Source organism: Dendrobates tinctorius, unplaced genomic scaffold (genome assembly GCF_039654945.1).
Source record: "Dendrobates tinctorius isolate UK_male_01 unplaced genomic scaffold, ASM3965494v1 ptg000353l, whole genome shotgun sequence".
Classification (NCBI taxonomy): Eukaryota; Metazoa; Chordata; class Amphibia; order Anura; family Dendrobatidae; genus Dendrobates; species Dendrobates tinctorius.
This window is the reverse complement of record NW_027362019.1, coordinates 2266171-2290995: the sequence shown is the minus strand read 5'-3', so window position 1 is coordinate 2290995 and position 24825 is coordinate 2266171. Positions and strand designations below refer to the sequence as shown.

The following is a 24825-nucleotide window of genomic DNA, read 5'->3' as shown; positions in this document are numbered from 1 at the left end:
ATTCAGGTCCCAAGGGGCCCGATATGGTGGCCTGACATGTGCCTCCCCCTGGAGAAAAGTCTTAACCTGGGCTAAAGATGCTAAATACCTGTGAAACAGAATAGTCAGGGAAGATACCTGACCCTTGAGGGACTTATGCACCAACACTGCTTCCATTCCGGACTGTAAGGAGAGCAACACTGGCAAGAAAAAAAATATAGGTGAAGTACTGGTAGACTCTCACCGGCGAAAATAAGTCCTCCAAGTACGATGGTAGACTCGCAATGAGGATTGCTTCCAAACTCTAATCATAGTCTGGATGACTGCTTCAGCCAGACCTGCTGTTCTCAAAATCGCATCTTCAACAGCCAAAGATTGCTGACTGCCCCAGTCATGGCTCCTGAAATAGGAGGCGACCACCCAACTGAGAAGAAACCCCGAATGGGGATCCCCGTGAAGTATCGACTCTCCCACCACCTCTGGACCCAAATGGTCTAGCTCTTGACACAGAGGGGCATCCAGAGGGTGTCGCTAAAGGTAGCTCTTTTGGGAGAACTTCAGTTTAACCTGCCGACCTGGCTCTTCTGGTGCAGAAAACTAGCAAAAGGGACAGACCTGCAAGACCATGCAACCGCCTGTTGCATCTTAAAAAATCTCGTCTAACCTGGTCCCACTTAAGCAAGACTCTTAGAAAGGTAGACCTCTCAAAGATTTCTTTGAAGCTAAGTCTGCCCTCCATACCTTAGGCCAAAGTATGTTTTTGAATTACTTGCCACCTGGACAGAGCTCTCCACCACATCCAAGGATGCTGAACAGAGATACTTTGCTGCATGTGCAATTTGATCAGCTATCTCTGCTAATCCTTGACCCTGGGAACCAGCCAACAAACTTTTTCGCAAATGCCTAGCCGATGCCATTACTGCCTTGAAAACCCAAGTAGCAGAAAAGACTGGACAAAAGGCAAAACCTGCTCCATTAAAAGAGGACCTCACCCCAAATTCTATACGCCAGTGCGAGGAATCGTTTAAGCGCTAGAATCTCAGCCAGAGGAAGAATGGTTGGATAAGCAAGATACCGGAGTTTCTACCAACAGTGGAGTCTGGATGTTCCCATACTTTCTGCAACACCTCTGTAAACTCCACATTTTTAGAAAAGGGTCTAGCCATGCACTTACCCCTCCTAAAGAAACCTGTTTCAGTAACAAGAAGGGGTGGCACAGAGAGGGAGCTCCCAGAGTGGCGTCAACTGCCGACACCAATCTGTTCACAATTTGCCTTTGTTTTCATAACTGATATGGATCCAGGATGGATTCTGAACTGGACTCTTGAGGGTTGAGGGAGCAAATCCCCTGGGAAGGGGAAAAGGGATCTGGTGGCCTCCCCTGTGAAAGTGACTAGGTCAAGAAAGTATCCCGAGGCTGTCTGGACCGCTTTCATGACCGGCCTCTTAGTACAGGGCGGCTGAAGGATCCGACCCAGTCTCTGCGGTGATCCGAGCTCCTGGGATGGCAGTAGTCTCTGGCAATCATTCCATCATAACCAGAGTGCTGGACACCCTGGTTTGTTCGGTTACAGACTGCTTAATCATGAGCCCAGGCAGGAGGGCTTACATTATTCTGAGCTGTCCCCTGTACTGCTACCAGCAAGGAAGCAGGAGTGACACAGGCGGTACATTAGGCCACGGGTGGTACATTAGGCCATGGGCGGTACATTAGGCCATGGGCGGTACATTAAGCCATGGGCGGTACATTACGCCACAAGCTGACCAGTGGAAAACTTACTATTATAAGTCTCACAAGCATAGTAAGAGACAAGTGCAGACTTGGCAAATGGGGGTTCACGGTCCTCTAGACTCAGACATTATGAGTGAGGAAGAAAGAAAAAATGGAAGACTCCACTAAACCGTGGCACAAAAACTGTTAGTGCCTAGAATCAGCCTACAGCCTGCCAGATCCGCGATGCAGGAATCTGTATCCCCTATGAGTTTACTATCCCAAGAGGAGGACGAGGCTGAGGTGCTTCTGTGCTTCACACCATTTCGAAGTGCCACGCCAAAGACAGGAAGAGGAAGGGGTGGAGCCAGAGAGGAGGGAACCCGGAGCGCTGAGATACAGCCGCTGATAGGCCGGGAGGAACACGGACGCCGATTGACTGGAAACATTTAGCCCAGTGATTGGCCTAACCCTTCTGCCCGCAATCCAAATGCCATCTCTGCAATGGCCCACTCCCGCTAAATGCCAGTCTAACCTGACCGACTAAGGCCAAAGGACCAGCTGGACGTGTAGGACCCCCAACAGCAACAATACCTGCCCAGCTCCTGGTAACCACCACCCTAGGACCATGGAGGAGGGAGGAAACCGGCTTTCAATAGGGTTATACCTACCTGTTCTGAATCTCCGGATCCCTTGTCTTCTGCTCTGTTATTATTATTATTTATTGTTATAGCGCCATTTATTCCATGGCGCTTTACATGTAAGCAGGGGTATACATATTAAAAACAAGTACAATAATGTTAAATAATACAAGTCATAACTGGTACAGGAGGAGAGAGGACCCTGCCCGCGAATGCTCACAATCTACAAGGGATGGGTGAGAATACAGTAGGCGAGGGTAGAGCTGGTCATGCAGCGGTTTGGTCAATCGGTGGTTACTGCAGGTTATAGGCTTGTTGGAAGAGGTGGGTCTTCAGGCTCTTTTTGAAGGTTTCGATGGTAGGTGAGAGTCTGATATCTTGTGGTAGAGAGTTCCAGAGTAGGGGTGATGCGCGAGAGAAATCTTGTATGCGATTGTGGGAAGAGGAGATAAGAGGGGAGTAGAGAAGTAGATCTTGTGAGGATCGGAGGTTGCGTGCAGGAAAGTACCGGGAGACGAGGTCACAGATGTATGGAGGAGACAGGTTGTGGATGGCTTTGTATGTCATGGTTAGGGTTTTGTACTGGAGTCTCTGGGCAATGGGGAGCCAGTGAAGGGATTGACTGAGGGGAGAAGCTGGGGAATAGCGGGGGACAGGTGGATTAGTCGGGCAGCAGAGTTTAGAATAGATTGGAGGGGTGCGAGAGTGTTTGAGGGGAGGCCACAGAGCAGGAGGTTGCAGTAGTCAAGGCGAGAGATGATGAGGGCATGGACTAGGGTTTTTGCAGATTTTTGGTTGAGGAATGAACGGATTCGTGAAATATTTTTGAGTTGAAGTCGGCAGGAAGTGGAAAGGGCTTGGATATGTGGTTTGAAGGAGAGATCAGCGTCAAGGATTACCCCGAGGCAGCGAGCTTGTGGGACTGGGGAGAGTGGGCAGCCATTTTCTGTAATGGATAGATTCGATGGGGGAAAGATGATGAATTCTGTTTTGTCCATGTTAAGTTTCAGAAATCTAGCAGAGAAGAAGGATGAAATAGTGGACAGACATTGAGGGATTCTGGTTAGTAGGGAGGTGTTATCTGGTCCAGAGATGTAGATCTGTGTGTCATCAGCATAGAGATGATACTGAAAGCCATGAGATTCTATGAGCTGTCCCAGGCCAAAGGTGTAAATGGAGAAGAGCAGGGGTCCTAGGACTGAACCTTGTGGGACTCCGACAGATAGGGGGCGAGGTGAGGAGGTGGTGTATGAGTGGGAGACGCTGAATGTCCGGTCTGTTAGGTATGATGAGATCCAGGATAGTGCCAAGTCTGTGATGCCAAGGGTTGAGAGGGTCTGTAATAATAGGGAATGGTCCACTGTGTCAAAGGCAGCCGACAGGTCCAGGAGGAGGAGGACAGAGTAGTGTCGCTTGCTCTTGGCGGTTAAGAGGTCATTGGTGACCTTAGTAAGGGCAGTTTCAGTGGAGTGGTGTGACCAGAAGCCAGATTGTAAGCGGTCGAAGAGGGAGCAAGAAGAGAGATGGGGGACAGTTCAAGGTAGACGTGTTGTTCCAGTAGCTTGGAGGCATAGGGGAGAAGTGATATAGGGCGATAGCTAGATACAGAGGATGGGTCAAGAGAGGGCTTTTTGAAGATAGGTGTGATGGAGGCATGTTTAAAGCTTGAGGGGAAAACACCAGTTGTTAGTGATAGGTTGAAGAGATGGGTTAGGGTTGGGATGAAGACTGTGGTGAGGTTTGGTATGAAGTGGGAAGGGATCGGGTCAAGTGCACAGGTGGTGAGATGTGATCTTGAGAGTAGAGTGGAGAGTCGATCTTCTGTAATGGTGGAGAAGTTGGTTTTGGAGGAGGGGCTCTGGGGGTTGTTGACCAAAACTGTCTCTGATGTTATCAGTCTTCTGCTTGACAAATGAGGCAAAGTCTTCAGCTGAGATGAGTGGGGAGGGAGGAGGTGCTGGGGGACGGAGGAGAGAATTGAAGGTATTGAATAACTGTTTAGGGTTGTGAGACAGGGAGGATATGAGAGATGAGAAGTAGGTTTGTTTAGCTGTGGCGAGTGTGGTCTTGAAAGTAGTGAGGGACTGTTTGAATACGATGAAGTGCTCGCTATGTGGCGGCTATATGGGGTGGCTTACTGACCTCCACCCCAGTACCTGCACTGACTATGTCAAGGTGTGTTGGTCCGACCACACAGACATGAGAGGATGTGGACTGATTGATTACAGCCTCTACTGTGCGTCTCTATGTGGGTGAAACAGAGTACACTCTGTTACCCTAAGACATCAAGCTGAAAAACAAAAAACAAGGTGGTTAGTGCCTAACCTAAGACAGGTCTGAGATAGACGTTGCCTCCAACTGACACTACACTACACTAAACTGAGGAAGCCTCACACCAGCAGGCGAGGTACAGTCTGCTGAGAGGAGCCAATTTTATTGAATTGCTATAAGTGTCAGCCTCCAGGTGGCAGCAGACTTTCCCATGGTTCTGTGTCCCCCAATAATACTAGTGAGAAACTCTTTACTTAACGGGAACTTGGCAGGGAGTATATAGGGAAAACATAGCGGGTACATTGTCGTATGAACGCTTCCTTTACAACTTGAAGCTTTTTCCACAGTTTCCTTCATTTCTCTATTGCTCTCTGTGACGACTGTTTCTTACTACTTCACCACAACCCAGTTTGAACACTACAGTCCTTCTCACAGGAATCCTTTATTTGCCCCAAGGCTCCACATCTTCTCTCCCCTGTAGGGATCTATATTCCCAGTATGGCCGTTACTTATCTTCTCAATGCTGACACTACAACTTCCGCCTGAGACAATCTATTTGTCTCATGTACTCAGTCCTGTCTAGGCCCATTACTTCCAAGTGTTATAAAACTTGGGCCTTTCTGCTGGGCGTCCTCTCCCATTACCAGCTCCGGTAGATCACTCTAAGTCACTTCTGCTCCAAATCTCGCTATCTCTTTCATTCAGTCCCCTCTCACATTAGTGACACCCCAGAATGCGGCAGAACTCGCAATAGACCCTAGGTCTTCTTTCTATGCACTCCAGGCCCTGTCTCACTCTGACGGGAAATTGTCACTTTCCCTTCAACGTATCCCCTACCATTGTGGGCTAGTGCCAAACATTAACTCTAACTGTCCCTACTGTCAAACTGCACACACTATCAATATTACTAACGTCTATAAAGCACTCACGTTTCACATTGCACTACATAACATTGTACTTGTTTCTTCAAGGGGGAGCTTTGGTAACATGTCGATATCCTTAAGCCTCGCCCCTGCGCTCCTTTCTGCGGCCAGTGTCCTTGCTCAATGTGCCCTTACCTGCACTCTGTGTAGTCATTTCCTCTGCCCCTCCTTGTCTTTGCCCCAATCTACAACCTGTGTATTTCTCCCGCTCTGTGGCCTCGCCTCATGTGCTCCTACCTGCGCCCCTCTGTGGCCTGCTCACTTCTCTGCGGCATCACTGGGCTCCCCTCCTCTTTTTATGCTGGTTTTGGGGCTGATTTCCAGGGTCAGTTCGGGGTGCAGCCAGAAGATCTGATGAGCTGTCTGATTTGTACGACGTCTCTGACCCGCGGAGAAGCCATCCAGAGACTGCACAACAAGCAACAGGCTGAAGGTGAGGCGAGCGGCTGACTGCCACCAGACTGGCCCAAGAAAGTGTGAGACCAATGACAGATCTTGGGTCACTGAGGTAATAAAGGGGGTCCCCTAATCAATGAGAGCAGGGAGCAGCCAATAGATGGTATTGGATGTTCCATGTATGTAGTGCCCCCGCTCAGTCTCCTGTGTTTTCTGTAGGTAAAGCAAACCATCCTACTATCCTTATAATGACCAACTGTGGGATTGACAAGGCTACGGTTAGGTGGATTCATAACTGGCTCAGTGGTCATACTCGGAGTGGTCATAAATAGATGTACATTCAATTGGAAGAGTGTTACTAGTGGGGTACCACAAGGCTCTGTCCTGTCCCCAGTGCTACAAGTGGGGAACCACAAGGCTCTGTCCTGGCCCCAGTGTTACAAGTGGGGAACCACAAGGCTCTGTCCTGGCCCCAGTGTTACAAGTGGGGAACCACAATGCTCTGTCCTGGCCAAAGTGTTACAAGTGGGGTACCACAAGGCTCTGTCCTGGCCAAAGTGTTACAAGTGGGGTACCACAAGGCTCTGTCCCGGCCAAAGTGTTACAAGTGGGGAACCACAAGGCTCTGTCCTGGCCCCAGTGTTACAAGTGGGGTACCATAAGGCTCTGTCCTGGCCCCCCAGTATTACAAGTGGGGTAGCACAAGGCTCTGTTCTGGCCCAAGTGTTAAAAGTGGGGTACCATAAGGCTCTGTCCTGGCCCCCCAGTATTACAAGTGGGGGACCACAAGGCTCTGTTCTGGCCCAAGTGTTACAAGTGGGGTACCACAAGGCTCTGTTCTGGCCCAAGTGTTACAAGTGGGGTACCATAAGGCTCTGTCCTGGCCCCCCCAGTATTATAAGTGGGGAACCACAAGGATCTGTCCTGGCCCCATTGTTGTTCAACATTTTTATAAATGATCTATATAAGGAAACGGAAGGTAAACTAATGAAATTTATAGACGATGCAAAGCTAGGAGTGATAGCAAGCACTATAGAAGACAGAGAAAGGATTCAGAAGGATCTAAATAGGCTGGAACAATGGACAGCGACTAATAGAATGTTATTTACCAGGGAGAAATACAATATTCTACATCTGGGCAAGAAAAACAAAAATTACATCTATAGAATGGGAGGAATAGAACTAAGCAACAGCACGTGTGAAAAAGACTTGGGTATACTAATATATCACAGACTGCACTCGACTCAACAGTGTGATGCAGCAGCAAAAAAGGCACACACAGTTCTAGGATGTATTAACAGAAGCATACAGTCTAGATCACGTGCAGTAATTATCCCCCTCTACTCCACCTTGGTCAGACCTCATCTGGAATACTGTGTCCAGTTTTTGCCACCACATTGTAAAAAAAAAAGACATCAACAAACTGGAGCAAGTTCAGAGAAGAGCGACCAGAATGGTGACCGGTCTGCAAACCATGTCCTACGAGGAACAGTTAAAGGATCAGGGAATATTAAGCTTGCAGAAGAGAAGACTGAGAGGAGACTTAATAGATGTCTACAAATATCTCAAGGGCTGTCACATTGTAGAAGGATCATCTTTATTCTCATCTGCACAAGGAAAGACTAGAAGCAATGGAATGAAACTGAATGGGAGGAGACACAGATTAGATATTAGAAAAAACTTTTTCACAGTGAGGGTGATCAATGAGTGGAACAGGCTGCCACGGGAGGTGGTGAGTTCTCCTTCAATGGAAGTCTTCACACAGAGGCTGTAGACAGACATCTGACTGGGATGATTTAGCGAATCCTGCTTTGAGCAGGGGGTTGGACCAGATGGCCCAGGAGGTCCCTTCCACCTCTACCATTCTATGATTATATGTAGTGCCCCGCTCAGTCTCCTGTGTTCCCTGTTACATGTATGTATTGTGGATGCTCAGTCTCCTGTGCTCTCTCTCTGTAGATGCCAGGGACTCCATCGCTCGGGTAGTTTACTCTCGTCTCTTCGGTTGGATCGTGAAGAAGGTGAATGATCTCCTCGCTGCGGACGTGATTGCTGGGTCACAAGTGCACGAGATCGGTAAGGAGGATGATTCGGATATCATAGATGATTAGGATATGGATGATGAGGATGGATTGATGCATGTCAAGGATACACAGCCGGGAAGGTCACTCGGATCCACCCGCTGTTAACTTTATATCAGGAGAATGCCAGGACAATTGTGAAATAGGACGAGGCTGCTTCCATTATTGTTGTCGATTATTGGGGAACTCACAGTGAGTGTATGGTGTGTATATATATATACAGTGTGTGTGTATATACTAGATGGTGGCCCGATTGTAACGCATCGGATATTCTAGAATATGGCCACCAGGAGACAGACGTTCAAAAGATGGTCCAGGACGATCCACCACGATCGGCGATTTCACAGTGGGGGCCTGGTCGCTGCTGCGTGTTACACTGAGGCTAAGCGGCCACGGAAATTTCCGCAGCATTTCCATAACTCCCGCCGTGGGAAAAACGCATGCGAATTCGCATGCGTTTTCCCGTGGAAAACATGCGATTTTCGCGTGCGGAGTTAAAGCGCATTCCAAGTGATTTGAAGCGTCGCTTGGAATGTGATTGACAGGTTGGTCACACACAAGCATAGTGTTTGACAATTGTGATCAACTTTTTGCTATTGATGGGGCGGCCTATGCAGCATCAATAGTAAAAGATAGGATGTAAAAAATAATTAAAAAAAATACAAAAAGGTTATTCTCACCTTCCGACGGCCCCCGATCTCCTCTGTGGCGTTTCCGGCATCTTCCGGTCCCAGCAATGCTTAGCGCGAAGGACCAGAGATGACGTCACTCTCGCGAGAGCGTGACGTCATCAGCGGTCTTCACTGGGACCGGAAGATGCCGGGCGGGTGATAAGAGGAGGGAAAGAGTCCGAGGGCTGTTGGAAGGTAAGTATATCACTATTTTTTATTTTAATTCTATTTTTTACATGTTTATGGTACCCAGAGCCTGGAGGACAGTCTCCTCTCCTCCGGACCCTGGGTACCATCCGCACATTAAGCACTGCGCCGGTCATCTCCCGGCTGCGTCGCCTCTGACCTCCATGAGGCAGGAGATGACCCACGGCAACTGCAGATCTCCCGACAGTTGTGGTGGCGTGCGTTGTTCGAATGCCATGCCAATTCGCGGCCCGACTGCGCCTGTCGCTGATTGGTCACGCCCGGCCGCGACCAATCAGCGACGCGGGATTTCCGTTACAGACAGACAGAATTGCACTGTTATATAGTAGATATATATCTCTTCAATTTCAGCTGATGGAATGTAGGTATATACCCTGGTGCAGTCACTGACAGCTCTACAGTAACAATAGCTCTACCAGCTGCTACCACCAGTCCTTTATACCGATTGGACGTCCATTACAGGTAGTGTGCGGCTTACAGAGAAAGAAGAACAGCGCTATTAGATTTTGTATTTAATTAGCTCATAATATAGAATATTATAGTTCCTGCGTGTGGTAGCACTATGCTGTCCATGTGATTTTTATTTTCCTGTATTAATAAACTTTGTTTTATGGTTAAATATACTCTTCAATCCCATCTTGCTTTAATAATGCAAAATTATGTTTAATTCAGAAAGATAGGAAGTGTTTATAAAAAAATATATGCAAAGATGGTGCAAAATGTGAATAAAGCAATAAAATAGATACGATTACTTAAAGCGAATCTGTGGTCAGGATTGTGCTGTCAGGAACACCGCACTGCACTTGCTCACTGAGCCAGTGCGCGTGTCCTGAGTACAAAGACTGTGCACAAAAATACCTGCGTGCAGCAGCGGTGACGATGCGTGCTTCAGAGTATCAGGACCTGAAGCACATGACTGCTGGGGGTGTGGCCTAAGCTCCACAGAGCTAGGAGCTGCAGGGAAACTCCTAGAAAGGTAACTACAGGACAGTGTTACCAAGGGGCATAGACAGAGACAGAAACCAGATCAAGCTGAGGTCAAAGCACGAGATAGCAGGACAGTACCAAAGGGTTAGACAGAATGGATAGTCAGGACGTAGCAATAGATCAGAAAACCAGAACGGGCATTAGACGGCACAATAGGGGTAAACTGTAACAGAGTAACGATAGCCAAGCCAGGAGGTCAGAACCAGAGAAGACAATAGTACCAAAACGAGAGACGGAGTACAGAGTGAGGGGACAGACCGGGTCATACACGGGAAGCAAACAAACAACGCAGAGTAAACGCACACCAGGGGTCAGACACACCAGAACAACAGTATAACTGACAGAGAATGCTAGTTTGGAGTAAGTATAAATACCCCTCCCAGATCCAAAGAGAGGCCGGCAAAAGTTAACCCTGTGAGAACAGGACATTAACCATGTCCTAACCATGACAGTACCCCCCTCTTAATGGGGGGCCACTGGACCCCCAGGTTTCTCAGGGTACCTGGCATGAAAAGCCCGCACCAGTCGATCAGCGTTCACCGAACTGGCCGGAACCCATGACTGATCCTCAACGGAATATCCCTTCCAATGGATAAGGTACTGAAGTCTCTGGCGCACCCACCGCGAATCAACGATGCGCCCTACCTCGTACTCCAGTTGACCCTCTACCAACACTGGTGGAGCCACAGATGAGGGATCTTCTCTAACTGTCCCCACAGGTTTTAATAGGGACCTGTGGAAGACGTTAGAGATTTTGAAGGAGGTGGGCAACTGTAATCTGTATGCCACCAGGTTGATCAATTCTACAATCTTGTATGGGCCAATAAATTTGGGGCCCAACTTCATAGAGGGTATTTTAAGTTTGATGTTACGAGTGGACAACCAGACTTTTCCCCCACTGTCAACGCAGGACCCAACCCCCTCCTCCTGTCTGCAAAATGTTTGAACTTCTTCTGGGCTTTTGAGGTGTTCACCTGTACCTCCTTCCAGAGGATTTTTAATTGTTGTACCATCCCCTCGGCACCAGGGCAATCCGAATCTATACGGGAAAATTCCCTAAACTGCGGAACAAATCCATAATTGACCAGAAGGGGAGACTTTCCAGTAGACTGATTAATCCGACAGTTGAATGCAAATTCTGCCATGGGCAATACCTCACACCAGTCTTTCTGTCTGGAGGAGGCCAAGCATCTCAGAATCTGCTCCAATGACTGGTTGGTGCGTTCCGTTGGATTCCGGGTGATAGGCAGAGGAGAATGACAACGTGACCCCCAACTTCATACAAAACGCTCTCCAAAACCTGGCCACAAATTGCACACCCCTGTCCGACACCACGTTCACGGGCACTCCATGCAATCGAACAATGTGCTGTATAAACAAGCGGGCCAAGGTTTCAGCAGATGGTAACGCAGGTAATGGCACAAAGTGAGCTTGCTTAGAAAATCTATCAACCACTACCCATACCACTGAGTTGCCCTTGGAAGGTGGAAGGTTAGTGATAAAGTCCATGGACAGGTGTGTCCATGGTTTATCCGGAATTGGCAAAGGCACCAATTCCCCGGCCGGCCGGACCTGAGAGCTTTTAGAGCACGCGCACACCCCACAAGTATTCACAAACCTTTTTATATCAGTACCCATAGCGGGCCACCAAAAACCCCTAGCTACTACCCCCCCGGGTAGCTGCAATACCAGGGTGTGCACTTAAAACAGTCATGAAATTCCTGAAGGAGTGTGGGACGGAATTGTTCGGGTACAAACAATTTGCCTGGGGGTTTATTCCAGGGAGCTTGTGCTTCCAGAATCTCTCTCTGTAACTCCGAGGAGATTTCGGCTACAACCACTCCCGGTTGAGGAATGGAGGAAGGAGGTTCTGAAGGGGACACAGAATCAAAACTTCGGGATAAGGCATCTGCCTTTACATTTTTAGACCCTGGTCGGAACGTGATGGTAAAATGAAATCGAGAAAAAAAAAGTGCCCACCGAGCCTGTCTGGGGGTCAATCTCTTAGCAGACTCTATATAGGACAGGTTTTTATGATCAGTGATGACCGTAATGGGATGAGCGGCCCCCTCCAAAAAATGCCTCCATTCTTCGAAGGCTAATTTAACTGCTAACAATTCCCTGTTACCTACATCATAGTTTCTCTCGGCCGAAGAGAACTTCTTAGAGAAAAAGGCATAGGGTTTGAGGTTAGTCAGGGTAGAGGGGCCCTGTGACAATACTGCCCTCACCCCCACCTCCGAAGCGTCGACCTCGACGATAAAAGGTCTTGACGAATCGTGTTGTACCAACACATGGGCTGTGGTAAAACACTTCTTTAATGCCAGGAAGGAATTTTTTGCGGCCACGGACCAATTTTTTATATCTACCCCTTTAAGAGTGAGGTCCGTCAAGGGTTTTACCACCTGCGAGAACCCTTTAATGAACTTCCTATAATAATTAGCAAAGCCCAGAAATCGCTGCAACCCCTTCAGGTCATGAGGCTGCACCCAATCTGTAATGGCCTGAACCTTCCCTGGATCCATGCGGAATCCCTCCCCGGATACAATTACACCCAGAAAAGACAGTTCTTGCATAATAAATGAGCACTTGTCCAGCTTTGCATACAAATGGTTCTCCCGGAGTCTCATAAGCACTGTACGCAGATGATGCAAGTGTGACTGACTGTCCTCAGAGTAAATCAAGATGTCATCCAGGTAAATGACTTCGTAACGTCCAATCAAATCAGAAAAAACAACATTAATAAAGTTTTGAAAAACCGCAGGAGCGTTAGTGAGGCCAAAGGGCATAACCAGGTTTTCAAACAGCCCCTCTGTTGTCAGGAACGCTGTTTTCCATTCGTCCCCCTCCCGGATCTTTATAAGGTTATAAGCCCCTCGTAGATCGAGCTTGGAAAGCCATTTGGCCCCCGTGAGTTGATTGCATAGATCAGGAATCAACAGGAGAGGGTACGTGTTCTTAACAGTAATTTTGTTCAGTTCTCGAAAGTTGAGGCACGGTCGCAACCCACCATCTTTTTCTTTACAAAGAAAAACCCCGCTGCCACGGGTGAGACCGAGGGCCGAATATGCCCCTTGCGAAGGCTTTCTTTAATGTACTCTTTCATAGCTTGGCGCTCAGGCCCGGACAAATTAAACAAACGAGCCTTGGGTAATTTGGCTCCAGGTACTAAATCGATAGCACAATTATATGGTCTATGTGGTGGGAGCGTCTCAGCCTCGCTTTCGGAAAACACATCTTTAAAGTCTCTCAGGTACTCCGGAATACCCTCCAGACCGACAGATGACACAGATACGGATTTTATTGGATTGACAAAAGGAACTGGGTTACAACACAAACCATTATCATTACATCCTCATCGGGTGATCTCCCCCTTCACCCAATCAATAAGAGGATTGTGGCATTGCAACCAGGGCATTCCCAATACCAGTCCTGCAGGCAGATTATTCATAATGAAACAACTTAAATTTTCCACATGACTGGAACCCACTTTCATAGAAAAAACTTCAGACAGAAAACAAATTCCATCCCGGGTAAGAGGGGATGAATCCACAGCCATAATTTTAACAGAGTCTTTTAACCTGACTGTCCCTATCTTATTAAGAGTCACAACTTGGGCATCAATCAGATTAATGGAGGAACCACAGTCAACAAAGGCGGTGGTCATAACAGGACCGCCAGCAATTTCCAGTTCAACCTGGAGCACCATTTTTGTACGTGAGAAAAAATGTACCTGGGAGTCTGGACAACCTCCTCGATTGTAGCCCAGACTCAGTCGTTTCTCTGATGGTTTCTCTGAAGAAGGGCAGGAGGGGCAATTCCTTTTCCAATGTCCAGAGGCTCCACAGTAAAGGCATAGTAGGTTGTCTCTACGGTGCCTTCTCTCTGACTCCTTACCCGAGACTGACCCAACCTCCATGGGCTCAGATACAGGTGCAGTGTCACACAATTTGGGGTACGAGGGAGACTATTGTTGCATCATTCCTCTAGCACGGAGTCTCCGGTCCATACGGACCTCCTGCATCATGGCGTCCTCCAGGGTATCAGGAGGCGGATGTAATGCCAGAGCGTCCTGCAGACGGTCAGAAAGGCCCCTGCGAAACAACCCCCTCAAGGCGTTGTCATTCCAGGATACTTCGGCGGTCCAACGTCTAAACTCTGAGCAGAACCATTCAGCAGAGTGCCTCCCCTGTGTCACACTCATCACCATATCCTCAGCCAGACGCACTCTATCAGGCTCATCATAGATGTTCCCCAGAGCCTCAAAGTTGACTGACATACGTTCAGGTGCAGAGGAAGACAGAGAGAAAGCCCATGCTTGAAGAGCCCCCCGAAGTAGGGAAATAATGACCCCCACCCTCTGGAACTCATACCCGGAGGAGCGGGGCCTTAGAGGAAAAAAAAAAGCTTGCATCCTTCTCTGAGAGACCTGAACTCCTTTTTATCCCCTGAGAAAGGGTCGGGCAATTTGACCGGAGATTCGGGGGACGCTAATGACACATCTCTACCCCCAGAACTAGAAACCCCTGCATCGACAGCCCCCTGCACAGTAACCACCAACTGTTGCTGGGTATTGGCCATCGTGCGCTGTTCCACATTGAGTTTATGGAACATTTGGGTCAGGTGCTTGACCTGATCAGCCCCAAAGCTTGTATGGGATCCATGAGGATAACACACACTTTTTTTTTCTTCAGAGGAAAAAAAACTGAAACGGTCAGTTATAATGTCAGGAACACCGCACTGCACTTGCTCACTGAGCTAGTGCGCGTGTCCTGAGTACAAAGACTGTGCACAAAGATACCTGCGGAGCGGGCAGCAGTGGTGACAATGCATGCCCCAGGACCTGAAGCACGTGACTGCTGGGGACGTGGCCCAAGCTCCACAGAGCTAGGAGCTGCAGGGAAACTCCTAGAAAGGTAAGTACAGGACAATGTTACCAAGGGGCATAGACAGAGACAGAAACCAAATCAAGCCGAGGTCAAAGCACGAGATAGCCATACAGTACCAAAGGATTAGACAGAATGGATAGTCAGGACGTAGCAATAGATCAGAAAACCAGAACGGGCATTAGACTGTACAATAGGGGTAAACTGTAATGGAGTAACGATAGCCAAGCCAGGAGGTCAGAACCAGAAAAGACAATAGTACTAGAACGAGAGACGGAGTACAGAGTGAAGGAACAAGCCGGGTCATACACGGGAAGCAAACAAACAACGCCGAGTACACACACACCAGGGGTCAGACACACCAGAACAGCAGTATAACTGACAGAAAATGCTAGTTTGGAGTGAGTATAAATACCCCTCCCAGATCCAAAGAGAGGCCGGCAAAAGTTACCCCTGTGAGAACAGGACATTAACCATGTCCTAACCATGACATGTGCTCAGTGACTACAGGCAGTGTCAGGTCTGCGCCGTTATACTGATTACACCGATACCTGGTGATGAAATCCGTCTTGTGGTTGTTGTGGAATCTGTATGATAGGTGTCATGGTCCAGACCGGGTTGGGAGTCCTGTTTTCCCTTTTCCCAGTCTGGTCATGAAGGAGTTAACCTTTCTCAGTCTGGGTTCAGGTTGGCTATTTATCGCTGCTGCTTCCTGCAGGCGATGTCAGTTATAGTTTTTGCCTATAGCCACTGTAGCTGACTCTGATTGGTCCTGCTACGTTTGCTATCTGATCCCGTGTCTCTGTTTTCCCCTGTTCCCGTCCTGACTCAGTGTTTCCCTTTAGTGTGCTGACTCCCTGGTTTTGACTTGGCTTGTATCCTGACCTGCTTATGTCTTTGTCTTATCCGCTTCCAACCATTGCTGATTCCCTGGCTTGTCTCTGACCGTGCGTTTGCTTATTCCTTTGGTACTGTGCTACAGTCTAGGATTTGATCCGGCTTTTTTGACTACTCTGCTGCCACCTGCGGTAGCCTTGCTGCTGCACTGCAGGCCAGCTCTGTTTAGGTGCAGTCCTGCTTCCACTCTACTGTCATCATGTGGAGCCTGCATGTACCTGCATCACAGCAGCATGGTATTATGTCACTGATCCTTCACTGACCTGCCCCCTATTCTACATAATACATATGATATTGTTGGCTTAGAAAAAAACTATTACATGCAGCAAAATGCTGGAGGAAAAAAAAATGTGGCTGCAGGAAAATTGCGCTGGCGGCGCTTGCGCAGTTGCATCTATCGGTAAGAGAGAAATTCTACTATGGCAGCGCCATTTTACTGTATGTAAAAAATGTTTCTATCCCAACAATATTATATGCCTTATGTAAAATAGGATTAATAATGCGATGGTTTAGATAGATTTCTCTTGAACTTACTTTTACCCATATACGGTAATAATATACTGTAGTATACAGTAATTTTTCTATGATTAGATTGGTGTCCCCCCTACTGGGCAATCTGAGATGTTACAAGTTGTATTTTATACTTTTTTATTATATAAAATTTTTTTAAATATTTACTATTTTAATTATATGGTTCTCTTCTTTTGGCTAAAGGGAATGTAAGTCATAATTTGGTAAAAATAAAATAGGAGGCACGTCAGTGAAGGATCAGTGACCTGACATATACACAGCATCACATAAAGCCCTGCACATAGGCTGCCCACACCCACAGGCCGCCCACAGACCCACCCACAGGCTGCCAACAGGCCCGCACATAGGCCGCCCACAGCTTCACCCACAGCCCGCCCACATGCCACCCACAATCCCACCCATAGACCCACCCACAGACCCTCACATAGACTGCCCACATCCCCACCCAAAGGCTGCCCACAGACCCACCCACAGCCCCGCACATAGGCCGCCCACAGCCCCACCCACAGGCCTGGCACATCCCCACCCACAGGCTGCCCACAGCCCCGCCCACAGGCCTGGCACAACCCCACCAACAGGCTGCCCACAGCCCTGCCCACAGGCCTGGCACATCCTCACCCACAGGCAGCCCACAGCCCCACACATAGGCTGCCCACACCCACAGGCCACCCACATCCCGACCCACAGGCTGCCCACAGACCCGCCCACAGCCCCACACATGGGCTGCCCACAGACCCACCAACAGACTACCCACAGCCCTGTCTACAAGCCGCCCACATCCCCACCCACAGGCTGCCCACAGGCCGCCCACAGCCCTGCACATAGGCTGCCCCCATCCCCACCCACAGACACGTCCACCGCCCTGCACATAGGCTGCCCCCACCCACAGGCCGCCCACAGCCCCGCACATAGGCTGCCCACACCCCCACCTACAGGCCGCCCACAGCCCCGCATATAGGCCGCCTTGAATAACAAGAATTTCATTAACTGAAAACTACAAATCCAGATCCAACAACCACAAGACGGATTTCATCAACAGGTATCATTTTAATCAGTATAACGGCGCCGACCTGACACTGCCTGTAGTCACTGAGCACAATCCTGATCACAGGGAACTTTAACCCCTTAGTGACGGAGCCAATTTGCAGCTTAATGACCAGGCCAATTTTTACAATTCTGTCTACTGTCCCTTTATGAGGTAATAACTCTGGAACGCTTCCATGAATCCCGGTGATTCTGACATTGTTTTCTTGTGACATATTGTACTTCATGTTAGTGGTAACATTTCTTCGATATGACTTTCGTTTATTTATGAAAAAGCGGAAATATTGCGAAAATTTGCTATTTTCAAACTTTTAATTTTTATGCCCTTAAATCACAGAGATATGTCACACAAAAAAATTAATAAATAACATTTCCCACATGTCTCCTTTACAGCACAATTTTGGAAGCAAAGTTTTTTTTGTTAGGGAGTTATAAGGAGTTATCACATTTGAGTTTGGTGTTCAATATAACAGAAAATACCCAAAAGTGACACCATTCTAAAAACTGTACCCCTCATGGTGCTAAAAACCACATTCAAACAGTTTATTAACCTTTTACTTGCTTCACAGGAACTGAAGCAATGTGGAAGGAAAAAAATAACGTAACTTTTTTTTACAAACATTTTACTCCAGAACCAATTTTTTTATTTTCACAAGTGTAAAAAGAGAAAATGAACCACAAAATTTGTTGTACAATTTCTCCTGAATACGCCGATACCCCATATGTGGGGGTAAACCACTGTTTGGGTGCATGGCAGAGCTCAGAAGGAAAGGAGTGCTGTTTGACTTTTTCAATTCAGAATTGGCTGGAATTGAGATCGGACGCCATTTCACGTTTGGAGAGCCCCTGATGTGCCTAAACAATGGAAACCCCCCACAAGTGACACCATTTTGGAAACTAGACCCCATTAAGGAAGTTATCTAGATGTGTGGTGAGCACTTTGAACCCCCAAGTGTTTCACTAAAGTTTATAACGCAGAGCCATGAAAATAAAAAATCATTTTTTTTCCACAAAAATGATTTTTTTAGTCCACATTTTTTTTATTTCACTAGGGTAACAGGAGAAATTAGACCCCAAAAGTTGTTGTCCAATTTGACCTGAGTACCCTGGTACCCATATGTGGGGGGGAAACCACTGTTTGGGCACATGGCAGAGCTCAGAAGGGAAGGAGTTCCATTTTGGAATGCATACTTTGATGGAATGGTCTGTGGGTGTCATGTCAGGTTTGGAGAGCCCCTGATGTGTGTAAACAGTAGAAACCCCCCCCACAAGTGAACCCATTTTGGAAACTAGACCCCCCAAGGAGATTATCTAGATGTGTGGTGAGCACTTTGAACCCCTAAGTGCTTCACAGAAGTTTACAACGCAGAGCAGTGAAAATAAAAAATCTTTTTTTTTTTCTGCAATGATTTTTTTAGCCCCCAATTTTTTATTTTCCCAAGGGTAACAGGAGAAATTAGACCCCCAAAGTTGTTGTGCAATTTGTCCTGAGTACGCTGATGCCCCACATGTTAGGGTAAACTACTGTTTGGGCACACGTCGGGGCTTGGAAGGGAGGGAGCTCCGTTTGACTTTTTGAACGCAAAATTGGCTGGAATCAATGGTGGCGCCATGTCGCGTTTGGAGAGCCCTTGATGTGCCTAAACAGTGGAAACACCTCAATTCTAACTCCATCCCTAACCCCAACACACCCCTAACCCTAATACCAATCATAACCCCAACCCTAATCCTAATCCCAACCCTAACCACAAACCTATTCACAATCCTAACCCCAACACACCCCTAACCCTAATTCCAACCCTAACCCTAATTCCCTAATGGGAAAATGAAAATAAATATATTTTCTTTATTACATTATTTTTCCCTAACTAAGGGGGTGATAAAGGGGGGGGTTTATTTACTATTTTTTTTTATTTTGATCACTGTGATAGGTTCTATCACAGTGACCAAAATGAACCAATAGGAAAAATCTTCCTATTGTTGCCGGGTGCTGACCGGCAGATATCGACGGGCGCACTGCACTTGCTCCCGCCATTTTCTTCCTGGAGGAAGATGGCGGCACCCATGGAGGGAATCACGAGGGCCGAGGGGTACCGGGGGGATCGGGGACCCTTTTTCTCTCTCCTCTGATGTGCGATCACATCAGAGGAGAGAGAAATTTAATGGCACATCAGACTTTTTTTTGCCGTTATACTGTTAATGGTGATCGCAAGACCGGGGTCGGTAAAAACCGACCTGAATCATGTTCTCTGCGGTCTCGGCAACCCCCCAGGCAGCCAAGACCCTGGAGAAAATCCAACTCTTGGGGGCGCTCTACACTTCTTCCACAACGCCATGAATTCACGGCGCTGTGGTCTAAGTACCCTTATCTACCGCCGTTAAAAGGCGTATCGGTGATCGTTAAGGGGTTAAAATAAAAAGGAATAACAAAAGAAAATGACTAGATCTGGGTCACTGATGTGGCGCAGATTTATGGAGGGAAGTTGTTCTGTGAAAACGTGGATCAGTCCTACACATCAATGAATCTCCCTGGCATTGAACAAGGGTCGTAATCGGCATTGTCTTTTTATTACCACAAGTTACACCCCCGCACCTCCCTCTGGTGCCTCATAACAGGGCTGGACTTCAGAGAACTGTAGGATGTGACTTAGTTTTAGAAAAATATGAGATTCTCAACTTTTTCTCAACAGGTGGAAGATATAAGTCATGGCATAGATATTGTCAATTTCTGGCCGATCTCCTTTTGGCAGTACACTGGCCATTGTCCTGCGACCAGAAATTTTGGCTTGCGTTCGCCATTTTATATAATTTCCGAAAACAAGACTTTCCTCCCTATTATATTGACGCAGTTCATTAAACCTCACTTAATTGTATTAGGCCACATGCACACATTTCTTTACCTGTTGTAAATTAGCATTTCTCCTCATTCTTGTGCATTCAAGCTAAGATTGCCTCACATCTGCCATCGATTGGGATTTTCCTTAATTACCTGTTTCCAAAAGAGGGGGTCAGCTACACAGGGTTCATGTAAAGATTGCTTGTTAGATTGCAGGCTCTTGTATAATTATGAGACTTCTTATAGGTTTGCAATCATATCCGTAACAATAAGGATATGGATGAGGAGGATTGATAATGATCATCTTCATTTCTAGGGATCCTCGATATTTTTGGCTTTGAAAACTTTGTTGTTAATCGCTTCGAGCAGCTTTGTATTAACCTGGCGAATGAGCAGCTGCAGAACTTCTTCAACCACGTACGTGATGGTATTGTATATCCTGTACATGAGAGCATGTGTTATATTGCGTGTATAGTACATACATTACCGTGTTTTATTACGTGTCCTGTACAGACTTGTCCGCGTATTATATTGCATGCCCGGTACAGATATCTGTGGAGACACGAGGGTCAGTGCGTGCTTTTGTCCGCTGGTCCGGCTGTCTTTAGATAGACCGCATGGACCAGGGCTCATCTCACTAAACGCCCATTCTCCTTCCCCGTGGGCATAATACTCCTCAGTCAACACAGGGTGAGGGTAAAACAGTGTGGCAATACTTTATTGGAGCACCAACAGTCAATAACACTTGAACAGTTCCAGCAAGTACATAAGATGGCACAAATGGCTCACCGTCCTGCTGGGTCACCGGGAATTAGAACATGCGACTTCAGGGCCTCCAGGGCCAACAACCTCAACCAGTAGCACCGCACTTTTGATGGGCACCCACGGAGAGGAGGCAGCTGCAAGCTTAGGAAGCTGACAGAATCCATTGAGGTATGTGGCCAGGTGACCTCCAAACATCTCCATGGGCTCAGTGATGGGCAGTGGATCAATTCTGTATTCCTCCGGTTGGAGCCATTGTACCTTGGATGCTGTCCTCTCTCTGTAGAAGTAGAAAGATCCATTTTTATACCCACATATGTCCTTCAGAGCATTATCCACAGGTTTGGGAGAGGCGGGAGGGGTTAATCCTTCATTGTTCAAGTGTCCAATTAACCTGCATATTTTGTCCTTCAATGTTTGCAGAACAAGCTGTAGGGACTCCTACCATAGATAGTCATCAGTCATTCACCAAATTTATAAACATTAATTGTTCAATTAACCTGCACCTTTGTCCCCAAGGATTGCGGAGACAGATGCAATAGATAATCGGCAACCATTGAACAAACATCGATTCAACGTACAGCAAGAGTCAACGTTTAGGCTCATATGAACAATAGCTCATGTCCCTGGGCCTACTGAATAGTAAATAACACCACAAACCAGGAGCCTTAATTCTATGGTTAATGGAGAGACGTGCTATAAATATGCTAAAAATATCATTTTTGTTGAGAATATATTGAAAAATACTAAAAAAAAAGCAGTGAAAAACTGAAGCTACCTCAAAATGCGGAACAGTACATGTACAATTGTGCTCGAAAGCTTACATACTCTTGCAGAACTTTGCATTCTTGGCTTTTTTTCAAAGAATATGAATGTTAACACCAAACCTTATCTCCACTCATGGTTAGTGGTTGGGTGAAGCCATTTATTGTCAAACTACTGTGTTTTCTCTCTTTAAATCATAATGACAACCCAAAACATCCAAATGACCCTGATCAAAAGTTTACATACCCCATTTCTTAATACCGTGTATTGCCCTCTCTGACATCAATGACAGCTTGAAGTCTTTTGTGGTAGTTCTGGATGAGGTTCTTTATTATCTCAGATGGTAAAGCTGCCCACTCTTCTTGGCAGAAACCTCCAGTTCCTGTAAATTCCTGGGCTGTCTGGCATGAACTGCGTGCTTGAGATCTCCCCAGAGTGGCTCAATGATATTGAGGTCAGGAGACTGAGATGGCCGCTCAAGAACCTTCACTTTGTTCTGCTGTAGTCAATGACCGGTCGACTTGGCCTTGTGTTTTGGATTGTTGTCATGTTGGAACGTCCAAGTACGTCCCACATGCAGCTTCCGGGCTGATGATTGCAAATTTGCCTCCAGTATTTGCTGATAACCTGCTGCATTCATCTTTCCTTCAACTTTGACCAGCCACACAGCTAGTTTTCAGAGAGTCCAGTATTTCAGCTGCTGTTATTTGTGGGTTTTTCTTTGCATCCCAAACAATTTTCCTGGCAGTAGTGGACGAAATTGTTGTTGGTCTGCATGATCGTGGTTTTGTTTTTACAGAGCCCCTGATTTTCCATTTGTTAATCACAGTTTGAACGCTGCTGACTGGCATGATCAGTTCTTTGGATATCTTTTTGTATCCCTTTCCCGTTTTACACAATTCAACTACCTTTTCCCGTAGATCCGTTGACAATTCTTTTGCTTTCCCCATGACGCACAATCCAGAAACGTCAGTAGCTGGATGAAAGATGCAAGAGTCTGTCTGGATCTCAGAAACTCACTCAGCTTTTATGCACACACACTGATTACGAGGAAACAGGTCACAGGTGAGGATGTTACCTTTAGTAGCCAGTCAAACCCATTTATGTCAACTTCTGTGCATATTATTAGGCCAAAATCACCAGGGTATGTAAACTTTAGATCAGGGTCATTTGGATGTTTGGGTTGTCATTATGATTTAAAAAGAGAAAATACATTAGTCTGACAATAAATGGCTTCACCCAACCACTAACCATGAGTGGAGAAAAAGGTTTGGTGTTCTCATTCATATTCTATGAAAAAAGGCCAAGAAAGCAAAAATTCTGCTAGGCTATGTAAACTTTTGAGCACAACTGTATATTGTATGCTGTATTCGTGGCTTAATGATATATACATTCAGAGTGTTGCAGTCAGATGTTACATAAAGTGCAAATCAGCATAATGCAAAACATACAAGGTGTGTGACTTTTAAGACTAAAGAGACTTAACTCCAGAGTATTCCAATCAAGTGCGGAGCGGCCTAGTGCGGAGCGTCATAGTGCGACGCTGCCTAGTGCTGAGCGTCATAGTGCATAGCGTCATAGTGCGGAGTGGCCTAGTGCGGAGCGGCCTAGTGCAAAGTGGGATATTACAAAGACTGCATTAGGAACATCCACCAGTATATGGGTGAAAGCATAAACCTAACAAAAAGCCACATAAACTTCCATTTAGTCGTAAACCCGTGTTCACATGCCATGAGTAGCTGCACCCCGACGTCGACGTTTCGTCAATGCTTTTTCCAAGGGGCATTGACAGAGGGAAGGGAGGGCTCCTTAGATGTAAAAAGCCTATGACTGATTGTGAGTGAATGTGCTTTTTGTTACTTTCCTGCAGGTTTTCTCTTCTCTTTATCATAGTTTTAAATATACAATAAAAATTAAATTTTTAATATTGCTAGCTCGTGTTTCTCCATGAACCATAGAATTAAGGCTCTTGGGTTGGGTTATTAGGTTATCTAGAAGTGATGTGCACGACTACGGTATCAAGACAAGTGTGGAAACTCCTGGATAAAACGTCTGGCATCAATAAGAATAAATGTGGAGTCGTTACAACGTCTCCATGTAATATTACGTGTCCCGTACGGACGTCTCCGTGTTATATTACGTGTCTCATACGGATGTCTCCATGTCTTATATTACGTGTCCCATACGGACGTTTCCGTGTCTTATATTACGTGTCTCGTACGGACATCTCCGTGTCTTATATTACGTGTCCTGTACGGACGTCTCCGTGTCATATTACGTGTCCCGTACGGACGTCTCTGTGTCTTATATTACGTGTCCCGTACGGACGTTTCCGTGTCTTATATTACGTGTCCCGTACGGACGTCTCCGTGTCTTATATTACGTGTCCCGTACGGACGTCTCTGTGTCTTATATTACGTGTCCCGTACAGACGTCTCCGTGTCTTATATTACGTGTCCCGTACGGACGTCTCCGTGTCTTATATTACGTGTCCCGTATGGACGTCTCCGTGTCTTATATTACGTGTCCCGTACGGACGTCTCCGTGTCTTATATTATGTGTCCCGTACGGACGTCTCCGTGTCTTATATTACGTGTCCCGTACGAACGTCTCCGTGTCTTATATTACGTGTCCCGTACGGACGTCTCGGTGTCTTATATTACGTGTCCCGTACGGACGTCTCCGTGTCTTATATTATGTGTCCCATACGGGCGTCTCCGTGTCTTATATTACTTGTCCTGTACGGACGTCTCCGTGTCTTATATTATGTGTCCCGTACGGACATCTCCGTGTCTTATATTATGTGACCCCTATGGACATCTCCGCGTCTTATATTATGTGACCCGTACGAACGGCTCCGTGTCTTATGTGACCCGTACGAACGTCTCCATGTCTTATATTATGTGTCCCATACGGACGTCTCCGTGTCTTATATTACGTGACCCGTACGAACGTCTCCGTGTCTTATATTATGTGACCCGTACGAACGTCTCCGTGTCTTATATTATGTGTCCCGTACGGACGTCTCCGTGTCTTATATTATGTGACCCGTACAGACGTCTCCGTGTCTTATATTATGTGACCCGTACGAACGTCTCCGTGTCTTATATTACGTGTCCCGTACGAACGTCTCCGTGTCTTATATTATGTGACCCGTACGAACGTCTCCGTGTCTTATATTATGTGTCCCATACGGACGTCTCCGTGTCTTATATTATGTGACCCGACAGGATGTCT

The 24825-nt window shown here is 46.9% G+C and overlaps 1 protein-coding gene across 1 annotated transcript in view; it reads left to right on the top strand.

Moving 5' to 3' along the window:
• LOC141075445 (myosin-IIIb-like) overlaps positions 1 to 24825 on the top strand; it is a 148074-nt gene that overhangs the window by 66953 nt on the left and 56296 nt on the right. Inside the window, exons 9-11 of the mRNA XM_073562500.1 lie at positions 5850 to 5958; positions 7881 to 7997; positions 20378 to 20478. Of these exons, the coding sequence (XP_073418601.1) occupies positions 5850 to 5958; positions 7881 to 7997; positions 20378 to 20478 (327 nt within the window). The remainder of the gene's footprint in view (positions 1 to 5849; positions 5959 to 7880; positions 7998 to 20377; positions 20479 to 24825) is intronic.